Raw genomic sequence first — 19,944 nt, forward strand, 5'->3', positions numbered from 1 at the left:
CTATGGCTCACACAACAGAAATAACCCCAATCCTCTCTATTACGTTCATTTATTGGGCTCATCACACCCTGCCTTTTTAAACCTCTTTTGAACTTCTTGCAAGTTTATTGTAATTTTTTTAATAAAACCTGCCTGCTTGCTGATTTGTAATGAAGGACATAGTCCTTTCCAGGACACTGGGTCCCACGCTCCAAGTCTAAGGCACGCCTTTTCCAGTGCCACATTCTCAGGGATACTGCCTGGTGAACATTCATTAGAGCCAAGGGAGTTGGGAGGCCATAAGGGCTTTTTCTGCTGGATGATGTTGGAGAGAATGAAACACCCACGCTTACTAGAGATAGCCCCCCAGGAATTAGAAATGCTCGTGTCTCCACACATTGCTTCATCCTACTCCGCCCCCGACGATCCCTCCAGCCAAGATGATCATAGCACTTGCAAATTTACCTACCCTGTTGACCGCCTGCTTTACATTCACTATTGAACCAGCTCAAGTCCAAAATTGACATGAATTCCCTGACTAATGTTCAACTGAAACCAAAAAAAAAAAAAAAGAGAGAGAGAGAGAGAGAAAGAAATAGCCATTTAAAAGGGAATACTTATTGATTTCATTTTTTTCTTGTTTTATTTGATAAGCTAAATTGTCCATTCTTCAGTGGTTAGGAACAGATATTTTCTTGTGTTTTGTTTTGCATTAAATATGGAACAGAGCTTGACCTTCCTCCAGGACAGAAAATTAGCTAGTTAACATTGGATACTGAATATGCCACAAAGTAAACTGAAATACTTCAAATCGTTTCTAGAATGAGGCAAGGCCCAAGAAATAAATACTCTAAATCAAGAATGAGGTTGGCTGAAGATATCTAGGATTTTATTAACTCTTTATGACTTCTTTATTATAACATGAAAGTCAGCTACTACAAAGACACATAAATGGATTTTCTGGTTAACACGCAACATGTGGATTAAAGTATAACTTCCAGGGACAGAGACTCCAAGGGATAAAAGTGCCACCTTTGCTCGATATTACACCACAGTGGGGCACGTACAACGCAGGGCACTGTACGTGGACCAGTTTTATTTCTGTTTCCTATTACTGGAGGTCACTTTGGATTGCATTTTGCTGGTAGTTCTATAGTTTCTCTTAAAGTTTTTTGAAAGCTTCAGTCACTTTTAAAAAAAAATACTATGGTCCAATAAAGCTCTAAAATATGCTTATATACCACAGTGAATTTCAGATGAAATATGACCCCGGAACATAGGCTGCATGGTTAGAGTAGCGATTATAATTTAACATTCATTTTCATGTTGTCCTTTTTTTTTTTGCGGTATGTGGGCCTCTCACTGTTGTGGCCTCTCCCGTTGCAGAGCACAGGCTCCGGACACGCAGGCTCAGCGGCCACGGCTCACGGGCCTAGCCGCTCCACGGCATGTGGGATCCTCCCGGACCGGGGCATGAACCCGTGTCCCCTGCATTGGCAGGCGGACTCTAAACCACTGCGCCACCAGGGAAGCCCATGTTGTCCATTTTAATAATCACAATAGCCACCACATATGTGCCAGGCAGAATGCTGGGTGTTTTACTGCAATTACAGCTGATAACAACCTTTCGTGGTAGGTATTATCATCCCAACTCACAGCCAAAGAACAGACAGAGCTGATATTCAAACCCAAGTTTGTCTGGTTCCAAAGCCCAGGCCCTCATAATAGCCGTTCAGGCAAGTGGCACAGTATTTGCTTGGTGAAACTTCAATTGCAAACTGCTTATTCCTATTGTTTTTAATAAAATTCCATGATGTGCTTGACCAGGCATTTAAATGTTTGGTTTCATTTCTGACCTCACTGACATAGTGTAATACAATTATAAGGGATTTGGTTTGTCTTTTACATAAAGGTAATAATATTGATTTTTTCCCCCCTTTAGCCACCAGCTAAATATCTCCTTCCAGAGGTGACGGTGCTTGACTATGGAAAGAAATGTGTGGTCATTGATTTAGATGAAACATTGGTGCACAGTTCATTTAAGGTAAATCAACATAAAAAACAATCAGTGATCTTTGTGATTTGGTCACAGTTGTATTGGAAAAGGGAAAATTAAAAGGATGAAAGCTTGTGGTTGTTGGCGTATGACCTCACTGTTTATGAAATCCCAATAGCAGTTGCTTATTAACTCAGGTGAACATTAACTCAAGTAGCTGAATATTAACATGATTAGTTTGGGGCTGCCAATATCCCTGAGACTTCATTCTTATGTATGCAATTTGAGTTTTCCAACACACTGCCCCCTGCAGAAATCCTTTTCAGGTGGCACAAGGCAATCAGTGCCCCAGAACACTGCTATGTGTTTGTCAAGGTAACCGGAGCGCTGTACGTGCTGCAAGTTGTATTGGGAGGGGCAGGGGAGGCACTGTTGAAAACCATCAAGCAACCGACTATCCTGGAAATTTTCCCAGACCAAGTTTTGGAAGATGCCCAACTCTGAAGAAGACTTCCAGAGTTAACGGCATCTGAACACATTCAGCCATTTACCTTGACCGTTTTCATGACAGGAGGTTGCTGGAGTTTTTCCTAAGCTTCATGGCTTAATGTGTATCCACCTGCCTGACCTCCCTCCTGATGGCTGCGGGGCTGCAGTGAGCGCAGCTTGCTCTCCATCTTCATCTCCCCGCCAGAAAAACAGCCAAGATTACAAATTACCCAAGGGCCTCTATGCAGGGACAGCTATGGCTACACTCTTGGGAAATGAGTTAATTAATCGTTTTTCCATTTTTTGAAATTGTTTAAAAGAAGCAAATGATAAAAAAAAGTTTGGAAATAGGGGACTGGTGTGTTGGGGAAAAGAAGCAGGTGTGTAGGGTCCTTGTCCTGTTTTCCTTGGGTGTTTCTGGTGATGGAGCTGCTCTACTATTGCTGGCCAGTTAGACCACATTCTTCTTTTTACCCCCAGCCCATGACCCCGTTTACTTTGCTGAGAGACGTGAAAGCACCACCTGAGATGGAGTGTGTGTCTGACACCAGCCAGTCACTCCTTGATGGCTCTATGGGAAGTGGGAGAGCCATCAAATTTTCCCGAAGACCTTTCTGCCAGAAACATCCCTCCTTGTGCCTGCTTCTCACTAAACAGAATCCTCCTTGACAGGACAAGGCCAGGCAGTTGTCCTAGAGTCCTTTGGAGAGTGGAGGCGGGGCCACACTTACCCCTGGCAGTGAGAAATGGCCCGGCTGGCAGCTGGGGCACGTAGGTGCCACTCATTCCGCAGCCCCACAAGGGTCCTTCCAGGATTGGTCCCAGGACTGCAGTGACCTTATATCCCAACTCAACACTGAATGGCATTGGAAGCCTTTTCTCCCCCATGGGCAGGATGCTCAAGTCCCTGAGGGAGAAAGCCCTTTAGGACAGGGGTCAGTTGCCACTACAGCATAGACCAGCTTCATTCCAAGCAGCTCTGGGAGTGTGGGCATCGCTGGCCAGACTGCCCAAGGTTACTGAGGGTTCCTGCCTCCAAAGGCGAGGCCATGGCAGCCCCTGGTATCTCCAGGGCCTACTCAGAGGGCGTTGATGCGACAGGCTGATGTGAACACCATCTCTTTGTTTCTTCCCTCCCTGGCCTGCCTACATTTGCGAGCGGAATATTCTTTATCATATGGTTTTTAAGGTTCTAGGCATTTCAGAGCCCTTTGAGAATCCGAAAGCTGTGAACCTCTCTCCTTGAAACTGCGCATCTGTACAGCACGCAGGGCCAGGACCCAGGTTTACAGCCCTGGCTTTGGCCCGGTCTCGTGCAAGAAAAGATGGAGGGCAGTGCTTGCTCTGAGCTGGGCAATGGTTTTCTCTTGTTCTATGCTCTGTGGAATATGATTTCACAGTCTAATGCCTTGTGAGAATTTCTTCCTTCAGTCTCTTGTTTTCTAGCCTGATTCTCTATTTTCGTTGTGAAATGATAAAATACCGAACTCATCCTTGGCCTTCCAACCGAAGCAGTGAAGACACTGTTATCTTAAGCCTCAGGTGCTCTGCTGAGTGCTTAGTAATGGTTCTGTGATCTAGTATTTTCCACCTTTTTTTCAGTTTACATATCAAAGAACAATGTGTGTGTACAGTAATGGGCTTAAAGGCAGAGACCCCAGTTCAGACTGTGACCAGAGTGCCCTGTGGCCACCACACACATGTTCTCCCTCCCTCTGTTTCTCTCCTACGTGTCCCGAGGGTTTGTGGTCTCATGATTCTCTTGGGCCTGTTCATTTCTACCTGCTTTGTGGAATTCCATTTAGAACTGTATGTGAGTCTATCATTGAGAACATAGTGACTGCCGAAGCATCCTATTTGAATTTTAAGTGTTATTAAGTGTCAGAGTTACTTTAAATATGCAGAGGTTTGTGAGTGTGCTACGTATTGTGTTACATAGAGCAGAACAGTCTGGAGTGGGCTGGCTCTCCCCACCTCCCACAGTAGGAGATGGTGCCAGGCAAGGCCTGAAATCACTGATGCATGCTGGATGGAGGTAGGGGCACTCATCAGATCCCTTGCTCTAGTTGTGGAAGACAGGAGAATCCGAGGTCCAGAGGGGAAAGAGCCCGCCCAAGGTCATGGCTGTGGCCTCTGACTTCACCCCACATATCCGATGGCCCCACATGGGGTCCATGTGTTGAACATCTGTCAAGCAGCCCCTCACAGGGCAGTCTGCACTTGTGGGTCCAAGACAAATTCTTTTCCCCTGAGTAGCTCTCTCCTCAGGGATCGTCAGGCTCTCACCTCCTCCCCCTGGTGGCCAGCAGTGGTTCCTGCCATGCTGGGAGGGCTCTAGGCAAGAGCGGGGAGTTTGACAAGCCCCGTTCCCAAGCCAGGTGCGCCACTCTTTGCGGTTGGGGCCAGGGAGGTGATAAAAAAGTTGCACCAAGATGCTGAAAATGTAACAATGTTCAGAACAGAAAATAATGTGCTTTTCTTCTTGTGCTTATTTTGAGGAGCCATGGCATGCTTCAACATCCTCCTGAATTGTTTTTTCCAACAATAAAAACATTGGTCCAGGCAAGCTTTTTTGGTGCTAAAGTTTCCAATTTTATTTTGTTCTTTCAGACATACTAATTATAGTTTCTTTTTTCTCTAGCCTATTAGTAATGCTGATTTTATTGTTCCCGTTGAAATCGATGGAACTATACATCAGGTAAGAAATCAAAGCTAAATCTGAGTTTCAGTTAGCATTTTTTAGTAATTATGTTTCCTGTGAACTGTATTTCTAAATTCCCATTTCATAGTCTTTTTATTCCTAAATCAAAAGGAAGTAGATTTTATTAAAAATGCAATGATGTTCTGCTTTTTTTTTCACTCAGATGAATTTTATACTTAGTTTATAAGGGAAACTCTAATCTATTTGTAAATATTAGATGTGGTTGCAAGTTCAAATAGTTCTTTGATTTGATGCAGACTTTTAGAAGTTTCCGTATCCCCCACTGGCCTAGCTTGATGGTCTAATTAACTTCCCTGTGTAATTGCTTCAACTACTCTCCTAGCAGACAACAGGAGAATGTCACAAGTCACCCGCTTATGGTAGATTCTCGGGAAAAGTTGTCCGTTTCCAAGGCCAGCCAGTCCAGACTTACCTTGTCACTCCTGCATCGTGTTCTCCAGTGAATATTCAGCAAAATCCAACCCAAAAAGGAAAGGAGGAAGGGTGTGCGTTTTTTGGATCAGCAGGCAGCTTTGACTAAAGATGCCCTAGTCAGCTGGCATACATCTTTTTTCTGATTTTTTTTTCCCCCTTACTTTCCTTTTTTCTTCATGAAGCTCCTCTGGAAATAGTTTCATTTATGAAATATTGGAAACATTGTAGGAAGACATTGTAGGTTTTCCGCAGGGATGATCCAGTCATCTTCCTTGTCAACCCCAAGATCTAAAGGGAGGGTCTTTGGCCTGGTGTGTTTATATCCCAGGAGGAAAACTCTCCCTTGGTGCTTGAGCCGTAACAGGATGTCTTTCCGTAATGATGTCGGTAGTCTCTTTGGCCCTTGAGTGCAGGGTGTCAGAGCTGGGGGAATCGGCCGATCCAGCCACCTCATAGCACACATGGGGAAACTGAGGCTCAGCCAGGGAGAGGATTGGTTCAAGGTCATACAGTAGGAAGAATTAAAATGAGAGCTCCAGTCTCCTGTTCCTAACCCAGGGCTCTTTGGGTGATACTCGAGTCCCTCTCCTCCCCTGCCAGGAGGTCCTGCCAGGAATCCGTCCAGTCCCTGGGAAAGGCAGCCCTGTCCCTGGTGTGTCCACACTTCACACTTTTAAAAGCCATCAGGGAGCAGGCACTTGGGCATTTAACATTTGCAGAAGCGTCAACAGAATTAACTTAGCATCTGAGAAGCAGTTAAGGCTTCTGCATTTATTATCTTGGCTCGTGTTACAAGATAATGAGACAAAGGAGAGGCTGCCCACTGGCATGGCAGGAATTAGGAGAGAAATTAATCCTTTGTTCCTCATGACCGTGAGCGTGGCCCTCAGGACCTGACCTGCTATGGCCAGCCCATTCTCTAAGGAGCCGCCCAGCTGCCCCAGCCCTCCAGACTGTGCTGTGATTCACTTGGTGGTAGATACCCCAGAGCTGGGGTCAGAAACTCTCTCTCCTGAGGGAATGAAGCCACAGGCGCCCAGAGGAGGACCAAGGCCCTGGCGAAGGCCGTGGCCTCGTTCAAGTAATCCAGGATAGGCTGTGCAGGTCCCAAGGGGCCTATTCTTGGTTACTTGCACGCGGACGCGGGCCTGGACGCTGGCCTCCGGGCCCAGGACCCTCCTCTCTGCCAGAGGCACCAACACCAGAGTTCCCAAACTAGTCTCCTGCCCTTCGCGTGTAGCAAAGCTTCCTTTCCAAGCAATATTCCCAGGGAGACTGAGGACCGCAGGCCGGATCCGTTCCTGGCACCAAGCAGCCTCGTGGGCAAAAGTGGGGCCTGGAGCTACTACAGCCACAGGTCCAGCCCTCAACCCACACCCAGGCCACCCTGCTCCTCTGGCCCCTCACTCCACACACCCTTTCAGTCAGCCATGTTTCCCACCAAGTCCTGGCTCTGTGTAAACTCCTTTACCAGCAGCACATCCTCCGTGTGGGGCAGAGCCCCGTTCCCCTCTGTTACTTGTCCTGTTAGGTATCCGGCCTGCTTCGTTTATGGCCCCATGCATTACTCGCCCTGGCCTGCTTTTCACATTTCATCTTCAGCCTTTTCTACCCCCATTTCCCCCTCTTTTATTGCTGCCTCTGAAGGGCTGGTCATGCAGGGCTCTGGCCATTCTCTAACACCCCAAGTGTTTTCAGGCCAGGTCTCAGGCTCATACTGTTTCCTCTGTCTGGAAGCTCACTTCTCATCCTTATCAGCCTGGTGAACTCCTATTCATCCTTCAAGGTCCAGACCACATGTTCCCTTTTGTGATTCCCTCCCCTTGAGAGGGGAGTTAATCATCCTCAATTTATCCCTCTACTACAGCTTTCATTACACATGTTTATTTTGATATATTTTTCTGTATGTCTGCTCTAGACTGTGAGCTCTTCAAGGGCAAGGCCTGTGTCTCACTCACCTTTGTAACTGCTTCAGGCTGAGCCCAGAGCTGGGACTGAGCGAATATGAATTGAATTGAATTTTAACAAGTTTGAATTATTTTAGGGAAATGGCTAATTTCAGATGGAATTTATTCAAGTTTTAATTAGTTCTTCCCTCCTCCCACCTCCTCTATCTCCTCTTGCCAGCTCTGCCTTCTCTCCCTGCTCCCATGTTTCCTCACATTTGTTCAGGTTCCCCAGTCAGGAGCAGAGCCCAGCCACTCTAGGAAAGGCTGCTCTTTGCCCCCCTCTACCTGGCGGCTCCTCCTGATGGCTGGTTTCTGGGGCCTGGGATAGGCTGGCTTCAAGTCCCCTGAAGCATCTGTTTCTGGAGCAGACCCAAGCAGAGTTACCTTTGTGGAGTCAGGTAGATGGTTTCCCAAGCCGACAAGGAAGGCCCTTCCTTCAGCTTTGCTGGGCCTGCGCCTCCACCCCAGGCCTTCTCAGCAAGGGAGGGGTTCCAATCAGAGTAGGTAGCAGCTGGAGCAATCCCAGGCCTGCCGGGCAGGGGGCCAGGCCCTGACCTCCCCAAAGGACTACCCCAGAGCACAGCCTGTGTCCACAAAGGGCCTGACTGAGAGCATGTGCCGCGAAACGCACGTGAAATGAAGGAATTGTGTCACACAAATGCAGCACAACCCTTCCACTCACTGCTTCTGAAAATCCCCAGGACCTTCAATACCATGGTCAGCTTCCCTTTCCCCCTTGGGAGGGGCGTCTGCTCCGAACTCAGACCTGGAGCCCAGTCTGAGGTGTGTCTGGCCTGAAGCGCCGTATCTGACTGCACAGCCCTTCATACGCACCACATTAAACCAAGGGGCAGGAGGCAGGAACCTGGTTAGGAATTCTTCCTGTGCAGGGTGTCCGGGCCCCAGGCCTTTCCCAGAGGCTGCTGTGACTGACCGGCGTGCTGTCCCTGCCGTTGCAGGTGTATGTGCTGAAGCGGCCACATGTGGACGAGTTCCTCCAGAGGATGGGGCAGCTGTTTGAGTGTGTGCTCTTTACTGCCAGCTTGGCCAAGGTGGGTCCTGCCCCCAGCCCTGAGTGCCCAGCCCCTCCACCCCTGCCCCCTGTCAAGCAGCCCTTTGTTAAGGTGGGGGAAGCTGTCTCCATGGTGACAGGTTCCCACCCCAGGTGGGGTGGATGCAGGCCATGTGCACAGCACCAGCCTGAGAGGCTTCTGGGTTACCATAGCGACAGCACTGGGAACAAATGCTCCATGAAGTTGCTCCCTGCGGCCGCTGAAGCTACTTATCCACAGACCAGGGAACCACACATGTGTCCAGTGTAACCAAGAAAGGGCGTACGTATCTCCTCTGTTGACTGGCTACGGGCTCAGGCCTCTTTGCCCTTGGGTTAGCTCACACGGGTTTCAGGGAGAGATAAGGGTCAAAGATTCATCCACCTGCTGGGGCCAAATGAGAGTTGTGACTGCCCTCACGAGCCCTGGGACCTCAGGCCAGTTGCTTCACTTCTCTCGCCTCAGTTTCTTCTATAAGATGGGGATGATTCCATCTACCTCATGGGGTGGGTCAAATGAGATAATGCCCATAAAGAGCTTAGCACAGGGCCCCGCTCCTACTCAGCAAGTGTCCGTGGAGCACCTGCCGGGTCCCATGTGCTGTGCTGGGCGCCGTCACGTGGTAACCGCTACTGGTGTTCGTTCTTTATTATCATAATTATTCCTGATGATAAAATAATTCACACATGTTCTGGTCCTGTGGTTTGGTATGAATCTCTGACCCAGCATCTACACTGGCTCTGACCAAGGAGAGTGGTTTCTTGGCCCTCTCCTACTGTTGGAGGGAACTGGCAGGCTCACAGGGCCCCCAGTGTGGTTTAGTCTGTCCCTTCACAGGGGAGCGGAGGTACGTGCGTGGTGTGGAGGGCAGACAGGGCAGGCCCTGCTCCTAGGAAGAGATCCTTGCCATGACCATGTCTCAAACCCTGACCCCGATGGGCCAATGCCATCCATTTGTGTCTCCATGGGCACCTCAGGGACGCTGAACGGCCCCAAAGATGAGCTCTGTGGGGCCCAAGTTAGCTAGCTGTCTGCCTGTCTGCAGACCTGCTCCAAGGACCCACAGGCAGCTTCCTCCCCCATGTTCTGTCTCTGCGCGGCTCCCTTCTCTGCATGTCGAGGACTCTGACCCCGAGTTCCCACACACGCTGCTTTGCCAGGTTGGGCACTGCTGGTTTGGGCCATCTCTCTGTCATGGCCGAGGGGAGAGAAAACCCCACTTGCTCACATTCTGCCAAGCTCATCACCAGGCCGGCAGTGAGGGGATCCAAAGCCCCGGGCTGACCTCTGCGTACTGTAAAGGGAACGTGGCCTCAGGGAAAGCATAATCTTCCCTGGTGGGTACCAAGGCTAATCGTGCTGCGGTGCCGAGGGCTGTTCTGACAGTGCTCTGGGCTGCCAAGGAGCCTGAAGTGATAACCAAAGAAATAACAAACAGGAAGATTGCACAATGCTGGTGGATTGAGAGCTGTTTTTTCTTTGGCGAAATTGAAAGCACTCTTTCTTGGCATCATCCCCAGCACTTGCTTAAACATCCTTGTTCAGTCGCTCTCCCTGGACGGCTCCCACCTGCCCCTCCATCTGTCTCTCCAGCCCTTCTCTCGCTGTTGCCCCAAGGCTGGCTCTGCCGAATCAGCCCTCAAGTCTAGCCGTCCAGCTTCTCTCCTCCCTGGTGCACAAGCTCTGCTGACAGGTGGCCGCTCCCCAGTGCTTGGCTCTGGACTCAGCCCCAGCCAGCACTGTTGGTGCAGAGGACCTCCTGGCCTGCCGCCCGGGGACCTAAGCAACCCTCTGCTGACTGTCAGAGCCCTTCGGTGTCTGCTTCCCCATCTTAGTGTCCTTCCTTCATTCACTCACCCAGCAAGCATGTACTGTGTGTGTCAGCCACTGTACTAGGCACTAGGCATACCACAGAGAACAAGAGACAGTCCCTGCCCACATAAAGCTTATACTCCCCACCTTCATCTCCAAGGCCTGGAGCCCCAGAGTCAGACATTCCCTTGAAAGATGTATGCCACCGCCACCGTTAATGATTATGAAGAAATTACCTAGAGTCAGCCCCTTAAAAACAACCCACATGGTACTTGGCTACCCTCACCAGCAGAAAACTGCAGAGCCCTGAGCTCACCCCACTTGGTTGGCAGGAAATCCAGCCTCCTCCTGGACTCTGCTCCATCAGGATGTCTCTGGAGAGAGGAGGACTCACCCATGGAACCAGGATGCTGCTCGTAGCCCTGCATCCTGCAGCCATGCCTGCCTTGGCTCTGCACTTGGGCTGCTGTGCGTTCTGCCACTGGCCTTCCCAAGACCACCAGCCTCGGGTGCTTCCTACCTCCCTGGCAGAGCCTCTGGGCCCCTAGGGAAACTGGCTGTGCCCCTCACTTGGGTCTTGGTGCTGAGGCCTGACCTAACATCGGGCTGGGAGCTGCCACTCTTTTGCCTTCAGCCCAGGCCACTCAGTCTGGATGAAGATTTTCCCTCAGGGATAACCCCTCTATTTCTTTATCCAGTTCAGCCTGCTTTGGGGGGAATTCCCCCAGGCCACGGAATAGGGCCAAGCTGGATGAACCCCAACTGTGAGCGGGGCTCGAACTCCCTCCCTTAAAACTCCTGGGCTCCAAGTAAATGGAAGTGCTGTCTGGGCACCATCCAGTGACAGTCGGGGGCTGGGCTGGCCCAGCTGCCCAGAGCACCTCTAGGGGGCAGTGTGGCCCCGTGCACACAAGACAGATACCAAGTCCGCTCTTTCGTTCACTGACGGAACTAGTATTTACTGAGCCCTACGATGAGGTAGGCACCCACAAGTGCTAGGGATGTCATGGGGAACATGACAGGCAAGGCCTGGTCCCTGACAGGTGACAGGAACGTCAGGTGGTCCCAGGTGGTGAGCTCTGTGGGGGCAATGGCTGTGAGGCCAGAGAGTAGGCAGAGAGGAAGGGCTGGGTAGGTGATAAGGGAAGACAAGATCTGAAAAAGGAGGAGACAGAAGGAGAAGTTCGTACAGAGAGCGGGGGAGAGAGTGTTCCATGCAGAGGGGACACTGGTGCAAAGGTCCTGACCATGTGCAAAGCCAGTGTGGCTCAAGTGACTTGAGATGGAGCTGAGAAGTGGCTGCAGCTGTACAGGATCCGGCAGGGACCAGGGGGCCTCGTTCCAAATGCGACGGGAAGACAGTGCAGGGAGTGATGTGGTGTGGCAGATGTCTTCCAGCGGCCGCTCTGACAGCTGTGGGGTGAAGGGGTGGAAAGGAGGCCCAAGGGGAAGAGGGAAGCTATTCTAGAGGCTCACACAGCCACCACAGGCCAGAGACTACAGAGGCCCAGACGAGGCAGTGACAATACAGAGAGATCCAGGTGGATTCAAGATATTTTTGGAGCTGGAACTGACAAGAATTTCTGATGGATTGGATATGAGAAGTGAGAGAAATGGAAGAATCCAGGGTGTCAGGGAAATAACCAGGATCTTGAAACACATCCAGTTATTTAAATCCCTTTTTAGAAAAGTAGTACGGATCTTGCTGCAGGAGGTCAGGGCTTCTGGGCTCTTCCAGGCGCCCAGGCTTCATTGTAACACCTGCTTTCCAGTACGCAGACCCTGTGGCTGACCTGCTGGACCGCTGGGGTGTGTTCCGGGCCCGGCTCTTCCGAGAATCATGTGTTTTCCATCGAGGGAACTATGTGAAAGACCTGAGTCGCCTTGGGCGGGAGCTGAGCAAAGTGATCATCGTGGACAATTCTCCTGCCTCGTACATCTTCCATCCTGAGAATGCAGTAAGTAGCCCCAAAGCAAAAGGACGCAGAGCTCCATCTGAGCTCTCTTGCCAGGCAGAACCACTTTTGTACCTTCAAGCCCCTGTGCGGGGTTTCTTGGCCTTTTCCTTGGTGAAATCCCAACTCTGCCACTTAGCAATTACATGACATTGGCCAAGTTATTTATGCCCATTGAGCTTCAGTTGTCCTGTCTGTCAAATGGGGAGTATAAGCATGCTGATCTCATAGGATTGTTGGAGGATTGGGTGGCAGTACGTGAAAAGCACTTAGAGCAGAGCTTGCAGGCTCAATGAGCCTGTATCTCCTTAGCATCTTTAGGATTGTGACCGGGAAGGTTCTGTCATTAGCTTCCTGGAGCTGGCTGTTGCCCAGGACTTCATGACCCCTGTAGACTTAGAAGGCCTGGGTGACCTCTTCAACAGAAGTATTAAGAATGAATAGCACTTCAATGAGGTCTTCAGATCAGACTGCCAGGCTTTACGACCTCATAATGATGTCTAAAAAGTAGACAACGGGAACATTTCCTACATAAAACTCCATGGAGGGCTTCCCTGGTGGCGCAGTGGTTGAGAGTCCGCCTGCCGATGCAGGGGACACGGGTTCGTGCCCCGGTCTGGGAAGATCCCGCATGCCGCAGAGTGGCTGGGCCCGTGAGCCATGGCCACTGAGCCTGCGCGTCCGGAGCCTGTGCTCCGCAATGGGAGAGGCCACAACTGTGAGAGGCCCGTGTACTGCAAAAACAAAACAAAACAAAAACCATGGAGTGTGGCAGCTCCCAGTGCCGACTCTCTGGGTGCAGCATGACTCAGAGCAGGAGAGACGCCCTCCTGCTGCCCGCCCTTCATTTCCAGGGGAAGAGAGACCAGCCCCATTGGTGATTGCTCACCCCTCCATGGTGGCCACCATGCCAGGCCTCAGCTCAGGCCCTGGAGAGGATGTTTCTCCCAAGCCCATGTTTCTCAGACTCAACAAAAGCCCAAACAGGGTCCTTTCCTTGAGGCCAGAACTCTGTTGCTCCACTTATAACCAAAAACTGAGTTCAAACTAGATTCCATTAGTGTATAATCATTATTTGAACAAACATTCAAAATGTATTATATTTAAATATGCTCCTTTTGATGAGTTAATCAAATTCAACATAATGCATTTTGTAATGTGTCTAACAGATAAGGGTTCTTTTTAGTATAATCCCAATTCCTGGGACTTTTCTGGCAGTCCAGTGGTTAGGACTTCACGCTTCCATTGCAGGGGGCACTGGTTCAATCCCTGGTCCGGAAACTAAGATCCCACAAGCCTCGTGGCGTGGCCAAAAAAAAAAAAAAAATCCCAATTCCATTATCACATCTGATAATACTAACAGTTTCTTAATATCATCTAATATCCAGTCTGTGTTCATCTTTTCCCTATCATCTCGAAATATTTTCTTACATTTGGATTGTTTGAATCAGAATCCAGACAAGGTCCATACGTTGCTTTGGTATCGTGTACTCACTGTGGTATCCCATCAGGAGGCATACGACATCAGGTTGTGCCACTTTTAAAGATTTTGAATTGATTTTTGGATTCAGGTGTTGTCAGCCGGATCCATCCATTTTTAAATTTTCAATCGACCTTTCACGACTGCTCACGACTGTGAGCAGTCGTTGATGATCCTTACCTACATCCACTATTTCATTAGGAATTGCAAAATGGTGATTTCTGAATCCTATCATTCTTTCTGCATTTATGGGCTGGAATTCTTTTTTTTTTAAATTGAACTTGCTCTCATTGACTACTTGATTACCCTAAAATTCATTTTGAATGTTTGAATAGGGAAGTCAGAGTAAAGTCTTGGTTCTTTTTCATTAATTTTGCAGTTTTCAGAGTCATGAGTTGGTGCTCTAGCAAGCCTCCAAAAGTAACCAGTGAATTTTTTTAGGTACCATTATGAACTCATGGATTTTTTTTATGTTATAACTTAAGTCCACCTATTATCCTTTTGTATACTTTGGCCAGTGGATGCCCCTTCAGATAACAATAGTCTTTGATAGCTTCCTGCTTTCTGGTCCAGCAAGATGTTCTAAGCTCATCTTGTCCATTTCTTGCTCCAGCCCTGGAATCAGCCATTTTTCTATGGAACCTGATTCCTAAGAATGAAAATCGTATCTAGAGACCACAGTTTGGGTGGGTTCTCATTGTTACTGGGATGTCCTTTGCTTCCAGTCCTTTCTACTGGACAGAGCTAAAATACACTTATTTTTAGAATGAAAACAAAATCATAAATTCACATTGGTTTTTCCAATTCAGTTGTAATGGTTTTTATTTAATTTGTTTTTGTATTTGTGTCTCCTTCTCTTATGCTGAAACTCCTGATTCCTAAAGATACTAACATCATTACAGATTTGATTTATTCTATAGTATACATTTAATAGCTTCAGAATTGCAGTGTTTTAATATTATTACTAATAATAAAACAATTGAGTGCATTTAGAGGTTTTGTTTTTTTGAGAAATCTACAAACAGCACTATGTTTCAAAATCACTTGAAATAATCCTCTGTGGTTATGTCACAAACTTATATACACTAAGGTTCATCTTTTGTTGCTTTTTTTCTTAACGATTTAATTTTATTTCAATTATGTAACACATTTACATAGTTTAACATCAAAACTGTCAGCAAAGATAAATTCAGAGAAGTCTTGTGTCCATTTCTGCCCTCTCCCCCATTCCTGCCCCTTCCCCAGGAGTAGTCATTTTTTTGGTTAATCCTTACCTTGTTTCTTTTTTAAATTACATGCTGAATTTTTATGTTTCTGAGCAGTCTTTAGATTTTTAAAATGGTCAAAAATACTGCTTTTCAACTTTTTTGGCTTCCCCAAATTTCTTTTAATATCTCTTCTTTGCACCCCTGGCTATTACCCACTAGCAGCCTTCCCCACCTCTGTGTCTAAACCTAAGGGAGAATGCTGTCGTGCCCATGGCTTCAGAATGTCCTGAAATTTTATACTTCCCCTTTTACCTGATCTCTGCTAAGCGTGGAAGGAAATGGTCCACTTCTCCTTGCCGTGCAGTCTGGCACAGTGACCCTAAGTGGAAGCCCTCTGGTACCCTCTATGTGGGCTCCCTGATGTCAGTGTTGGCTGGTGTCCTCTGGCTCCAGGTGCTCTGAGGTACCAGAAGCTGGTTTAATGCAATGGCAACAGCGTTTTGGAATTAGCAAGGTGCTAAGCTAGTTATATATTCTGCGCCCTGGCCACCTTTTCTGTGGCAGGAAAACAAAACAGGCAAATGCCTGCAAAGTGGGTACACTTAATTTTGCCTTCCTGAACCAGGTAGATCTAGATTGATTTTAGTTGGGACAGGAGAGCGAACAAGATGATGATGATGATGATGATTTCCAGGTACCCATCCTCCTTACCAAAGAAAATGTTAAAGCACAGGGACCCAGTCAGGCTAGAAGCGGCCCCCGGGCCTGGATACACTTCTGCTGCCCCTTCCACGCACTGTCTTCCAGGTGCCTGTGCAGTCCTGGTTCGATGACATGACAGACACGGAGCTACTGGACCTCATCCCCTTCTTTGAGGGCCTGAGCCAGGAAGACGACGTGTACAGCATGCTGCACAGACTCTGCAGTAGGTAGCCCCGGCCTCCGCCCGCCTCCCGCCTGTGCACCCTGGAACCTCAGCCTCGGGACCTGCCTGGCCTCAGCTCCCCAGGAGCTAAGAGTGAGGACACGCCATACTCCAGGCCACGGGGCGAATGTGGCCATACCTACCTGGTTTATTTTTTAAGAACAGAAACAACTATTTTAAAATGAACTCTTTTAACGAATTTCGTAAAGGGACATGCATTTTACTGGATTTGCTTTTCTTAAAACATACCAAAAAGGAAAAAAATGGGAAAAAAAAAAAGCTTGATATCTATCAGACTTCCTTTCAACTGTCCTCCCCTCCAGCAGACAACCTGTCCCCTTCTACCCCAGCTCAGAGTAGCTGACCCAACTCAGAATCTCTTTCCTACAGGATGAAGTGCCTTTTTGAATGTTATTTTAAGCTGAGAGTTAATTTTTCTATACAACGTATTTCCAGACATCTTTTAGTCTTTTATTGTCTTAGCTTCTCTAAGAAGATAAATATGACAATTTTCTAAAACCTGGAAGGTGGGAGGGAGGTGGGAGGTAAGGGATGGGGGTGAGTCATAGGAGCCTGTCTCCCAGCGGGTGTGCTGCTCCGACCGCCTGTGGCATGCCGCAGGGTCAGGCCCCTGCGAGGAGATTTTGTGATGGTGTCAGTGTGTGCATTCATTTCTGACCCAGTTTGGAATGTATCCGCAATCGTGTGGCTCAACGCTTTAGGAAACGGTAGATCCTTTTATATTACCCTTATTGTTTCTGACGGTGACAAATTTGTCTTGAGGTCACAGTTTCCCCTGGAAAAGTGGCATCATGTCACTTCCGCTTTCACACTACTGCCATATTTCTGTATGTTTTTGGTTTGGTTGTTGTTGGTAGAACAGTTCTAAGAAACTCTAAAACCCTTGGATAGTTTTAAAAAAATCTGATGATTGATTTTTAAATCTGTCCTTTCCAAAAGCTGGATACCCGTGGAGCTGTTTGGGAATTTTCTTTGCTGCTACCGTGCTGCCACCAAATGGAATTGACCAGCGGCTGTTACACTGTTCTTTGCCACTGTGCCTACGCTCAGAATCTGCTCACTGCTAAGCTGCAGACTTGGACAGGGTCAGAAACATAGGTGTCCCACCCCGTTGCAGACTGTGGACTGCGTTCCTTCCCTGGCACCAGCCTTGGGAGTTCAGAAGGGAACAAAGACAAAAGGGCCAGCGCACCTGACTGGTGTGGTGTTCATTTCAAACGGCAGTCAAGCTCAGAGTTTCTGATAAACCGACTGTTGTCTCTTGAGAACCTGTGGCCTCAACCCACCACCACGCTGATGTGGCCCGAGTCCATCTCTTGGTCTTCTCTTTTGAAGCACAGCCTATTTCTGAGCCGAGGGTTGGGGAAACGCATCTAGATGTGGGACCCATCGCCCAGAGCCAAGGAGAGGAAGGGCCCCCTCCCTGAGCCGGGGCTCCCTTTGCAGCCTTTCCCAGTGAGATCTTTTAAGCAGTGCCATGTTCCTCGTTTGACAATAAGACAGTCTATAAAGTATTGCTCTTAAAGATAATTTAAAAGAACCCTTTCATGTTGGCACCATTGCCTTAGTCCTCTATGGGTCAGGCCGGAGTTCTGGTGGGAGTGACTGGCACTAAGAAGACTGGAAAACGGTGGGGGGCGAGGAGCTGTCAAAGTAAAATTTCTTTTCTGCTTTCATTCATAAAATAGTGAAGCCAGCTGCCAATCACGTCCTCCCAACAGCACTTTGGTCTGCAGACTGCCGTGCTTTCAGAAGAGAAGTAAGTATTCAGGGGTAACCAGGTCTCCCCATGCTCTGAGTGTTCCAAACCCAGTAATCCACATGCCAGTTAAAATAGAAAGAGCCCCTTGCAAGGCATGACTACAGAAAATAACAGTTACGTGGCGGGTCTGCACATGCCATACACCTTGATTTGGAAAACTAGTCATTAAAAGAACCCACTGCCTTAAATGTCTTGAATGTTGCAGTCAAGTGTCTGACATGTGCTGACATCCACACAGAAATCAGTCCTGATGAGAGCCTTAGAACCTCACCTGTGCCCCCTTCTTTGTTGGCATCCCAAGGTCTTATTTGGAATAGGGGGCAGAGAGGACTGAAATCCTAGAATATTCCAGGGGAATCAAACCTAGGAGTCGTGCCCCACTTCCGATGGAGTGAAGACACTTGGCAGGCTTGAGCCAGACACTTCACCTGGTCATTCCTGAAACCGTGAGCACCATTGCACTGAGCCAGTGCAGAGCTGCCGGGGGTGGAACCCAGTTCCTGCCACCACAGACGCAGAACGTCTCAGGAGGGCAGCGGGCCCTCGGAGCGTTCTGGATTCTGTGCACCTTATTTGACCCCACTCCAAAATTCCGTTCTTATTTTAACCCTTGATTCTGCTTTATGTACATAATCAAAATATCTATATCGATATATATATTTTTAATCATCTACATGTAAATGAAGCAATAGAATTCTAACATAAGGCCAAGAAATGAGATGAATGTTCGGGGTTTATGTTTTTTAAGGTAAATACGGGTATTGTTTTTAATTATTACCTTTTATTAAATTGTGGGCTTTAAAACCTAATGAAACCTATCAGCTATTTCTCTGTGCCATATACTTCCCATTGTTACCAAAACACCCCCCAACTCTTTAGCCAAATGAGAAATCTGACCTCTTGAGTTTCCATGGTCCTTTCGGTACCAGGTTAAAATATAGTCTCCTGGAAAAATATTTTTTACATTAAGATCTGGAACAGGATTCTGTGGCTCGTGGACTATGATGTTATCACATCTCTGGCCGGGCCTTGAGTGGAGGTGCCCAGGCACACCTGAGGTTGTTACTACTCTGTCTTCCATTGCTCTGGAATCCTACGTGTTGGTCCGTGGTTTCACCCATTAGCTGTTTGTAAACAATGCATCTGTATCCTAAAAAGAAGCACCACGTGTCATAGCTGATGGTTGACGGGGAAACTCCTTTGATGTGGTGCAATTTTGATGAGATGATTTTGGAGACATGAGGATGCCCTAATGACACTGATTTGTCATGGTTGCAGCATTTGAACTTGTATAAAAAGGAAATCTGTATAAGTCTATAACCTGGCAACATTTTTATGACCCTGTGTATTAAAGATGGCTTTCTCATAAAATCCAGAACTGCACAGCCCTATGGTCAAACACTCGTGACGTTTGTGCCTCTGCTTTTAAAGGTGCTGTGATGGACAGTTGGCATGCCAGGGTTCGAGAAGAGTGGATGGTTTGACGTGCTTGCATATACCTGTGCAAAATCAACTGGCTGCCTCTGTTCCTATTTTACTGTAAATTTGATGGTATCTGTTCCTGTTCCATTCTCTAGGGAGCTTCTCTACAGACAAACACACACACAGGCACACCCCCAAGTGGTGGAGATGCTGGTGGTGTCTGGGTAGTCATGGATTTCTGTTGGACATTTGAATGTGTAAACAATCCAGCATCACTGGGGAAATACTACATGTAGAATGTGCACGTTTCCAGGGCCGAGCATTGTCAGTCAAGAGATTTGCAATGATTTCCTTCCTGCCAAAAATAAATACATGAAACTGCGCTCTCTTGTGGGTGGACTGCTTCTTAGCACCTCTCCTCACTCTGTTCTCCGTTCTCTCCCAGCTGCACAGCCTCACACCGGCACCTTGGGTCTCCCGGTGCCCCAGCTTCTGAAGAGCAGGGGCCAATGGGAGCAGGATCTCAGGAGCCACGGACCTTGACTCCAAGGGGAGCTAGGAAACCACTCTGCCCAGAGTTAGGACCCTGGCTTCATCTCCCCAGACAGAAGCGGTCTGGCTTACCATCCTCCCCCAAGGACGCCAGCCCTACCAACAGGCTTCCAAGTGCAGCCTGAGGAAACCACAGCCTCAGAGCCACAGGCATTGAGTGTGGTACCTAAACCCATAGCCCTCGCATACGCTGGCTGAGGTGCTGT

At 48.2% G+C, this 19,944-nt stretch overlaps 1 protein-coding gene across 4 annotated transcripts in view; it reads left to right on the forward strand.

The window, feature by feature from the left end:
• Positions 1-19,569, forward strand: part of CTDSPL (CTD small phosphatase like) — a 125,547-nt gene extending 105,978 nt beyond the window's left edge. Inside the window, exons 4-10 of one of the 4 annotated variants that reach the window (XM_067753810.1) lie at positions 1,922-2,023; positions 5,106-5,162; positions 8,509-8,601; positions 12,186-12,371; positions 15,864-15,981; positions 17,691-17,761; positions 19,342-19,569. In XM_067753810.1, the coding sequence (XP_067609911.1) occupies positions 1,922-2,023; positions 5,106-5,162; positions 8,509-8,601; positions 12,186-12,371; positions 15,864-15,981; positions 17,691-17,761; positions 19,342-19,482 (768 nt within the window). In that variant the 3' untranslated portion in view covers positions 19,483-19,569. Of the gene's footprint in view, positions 1-1,921; positions 2,024-5,105; positions 5,163-8,508; positions 8,602-12,185; positions 12,372-15,863 lie in introns of all 4 variants that reach the window. The other 3 variants (XM_067753812.1, XM_067753813.1, XM_067753814.1) reach the window with 3 other exon arrangements.
• Positions 19,570-19,944: the final 375 nt, after the last annotated feature.

The sequence above is a fragment of the Pseudorca crassidens genome, chromosome 10 (genome assembly GCF_039906515.1).
Source record: "Pseudorca crassidens isolate mPseCra1 chromosome 10, mPseCra1.hap1, whole genome shotgun sequence".
NCBI lineage: Eukaryota > Metazoa > Chordata > Mammalia > Artiodactyla > Delphinidae > Pseudorca > Pseudorca crassidens.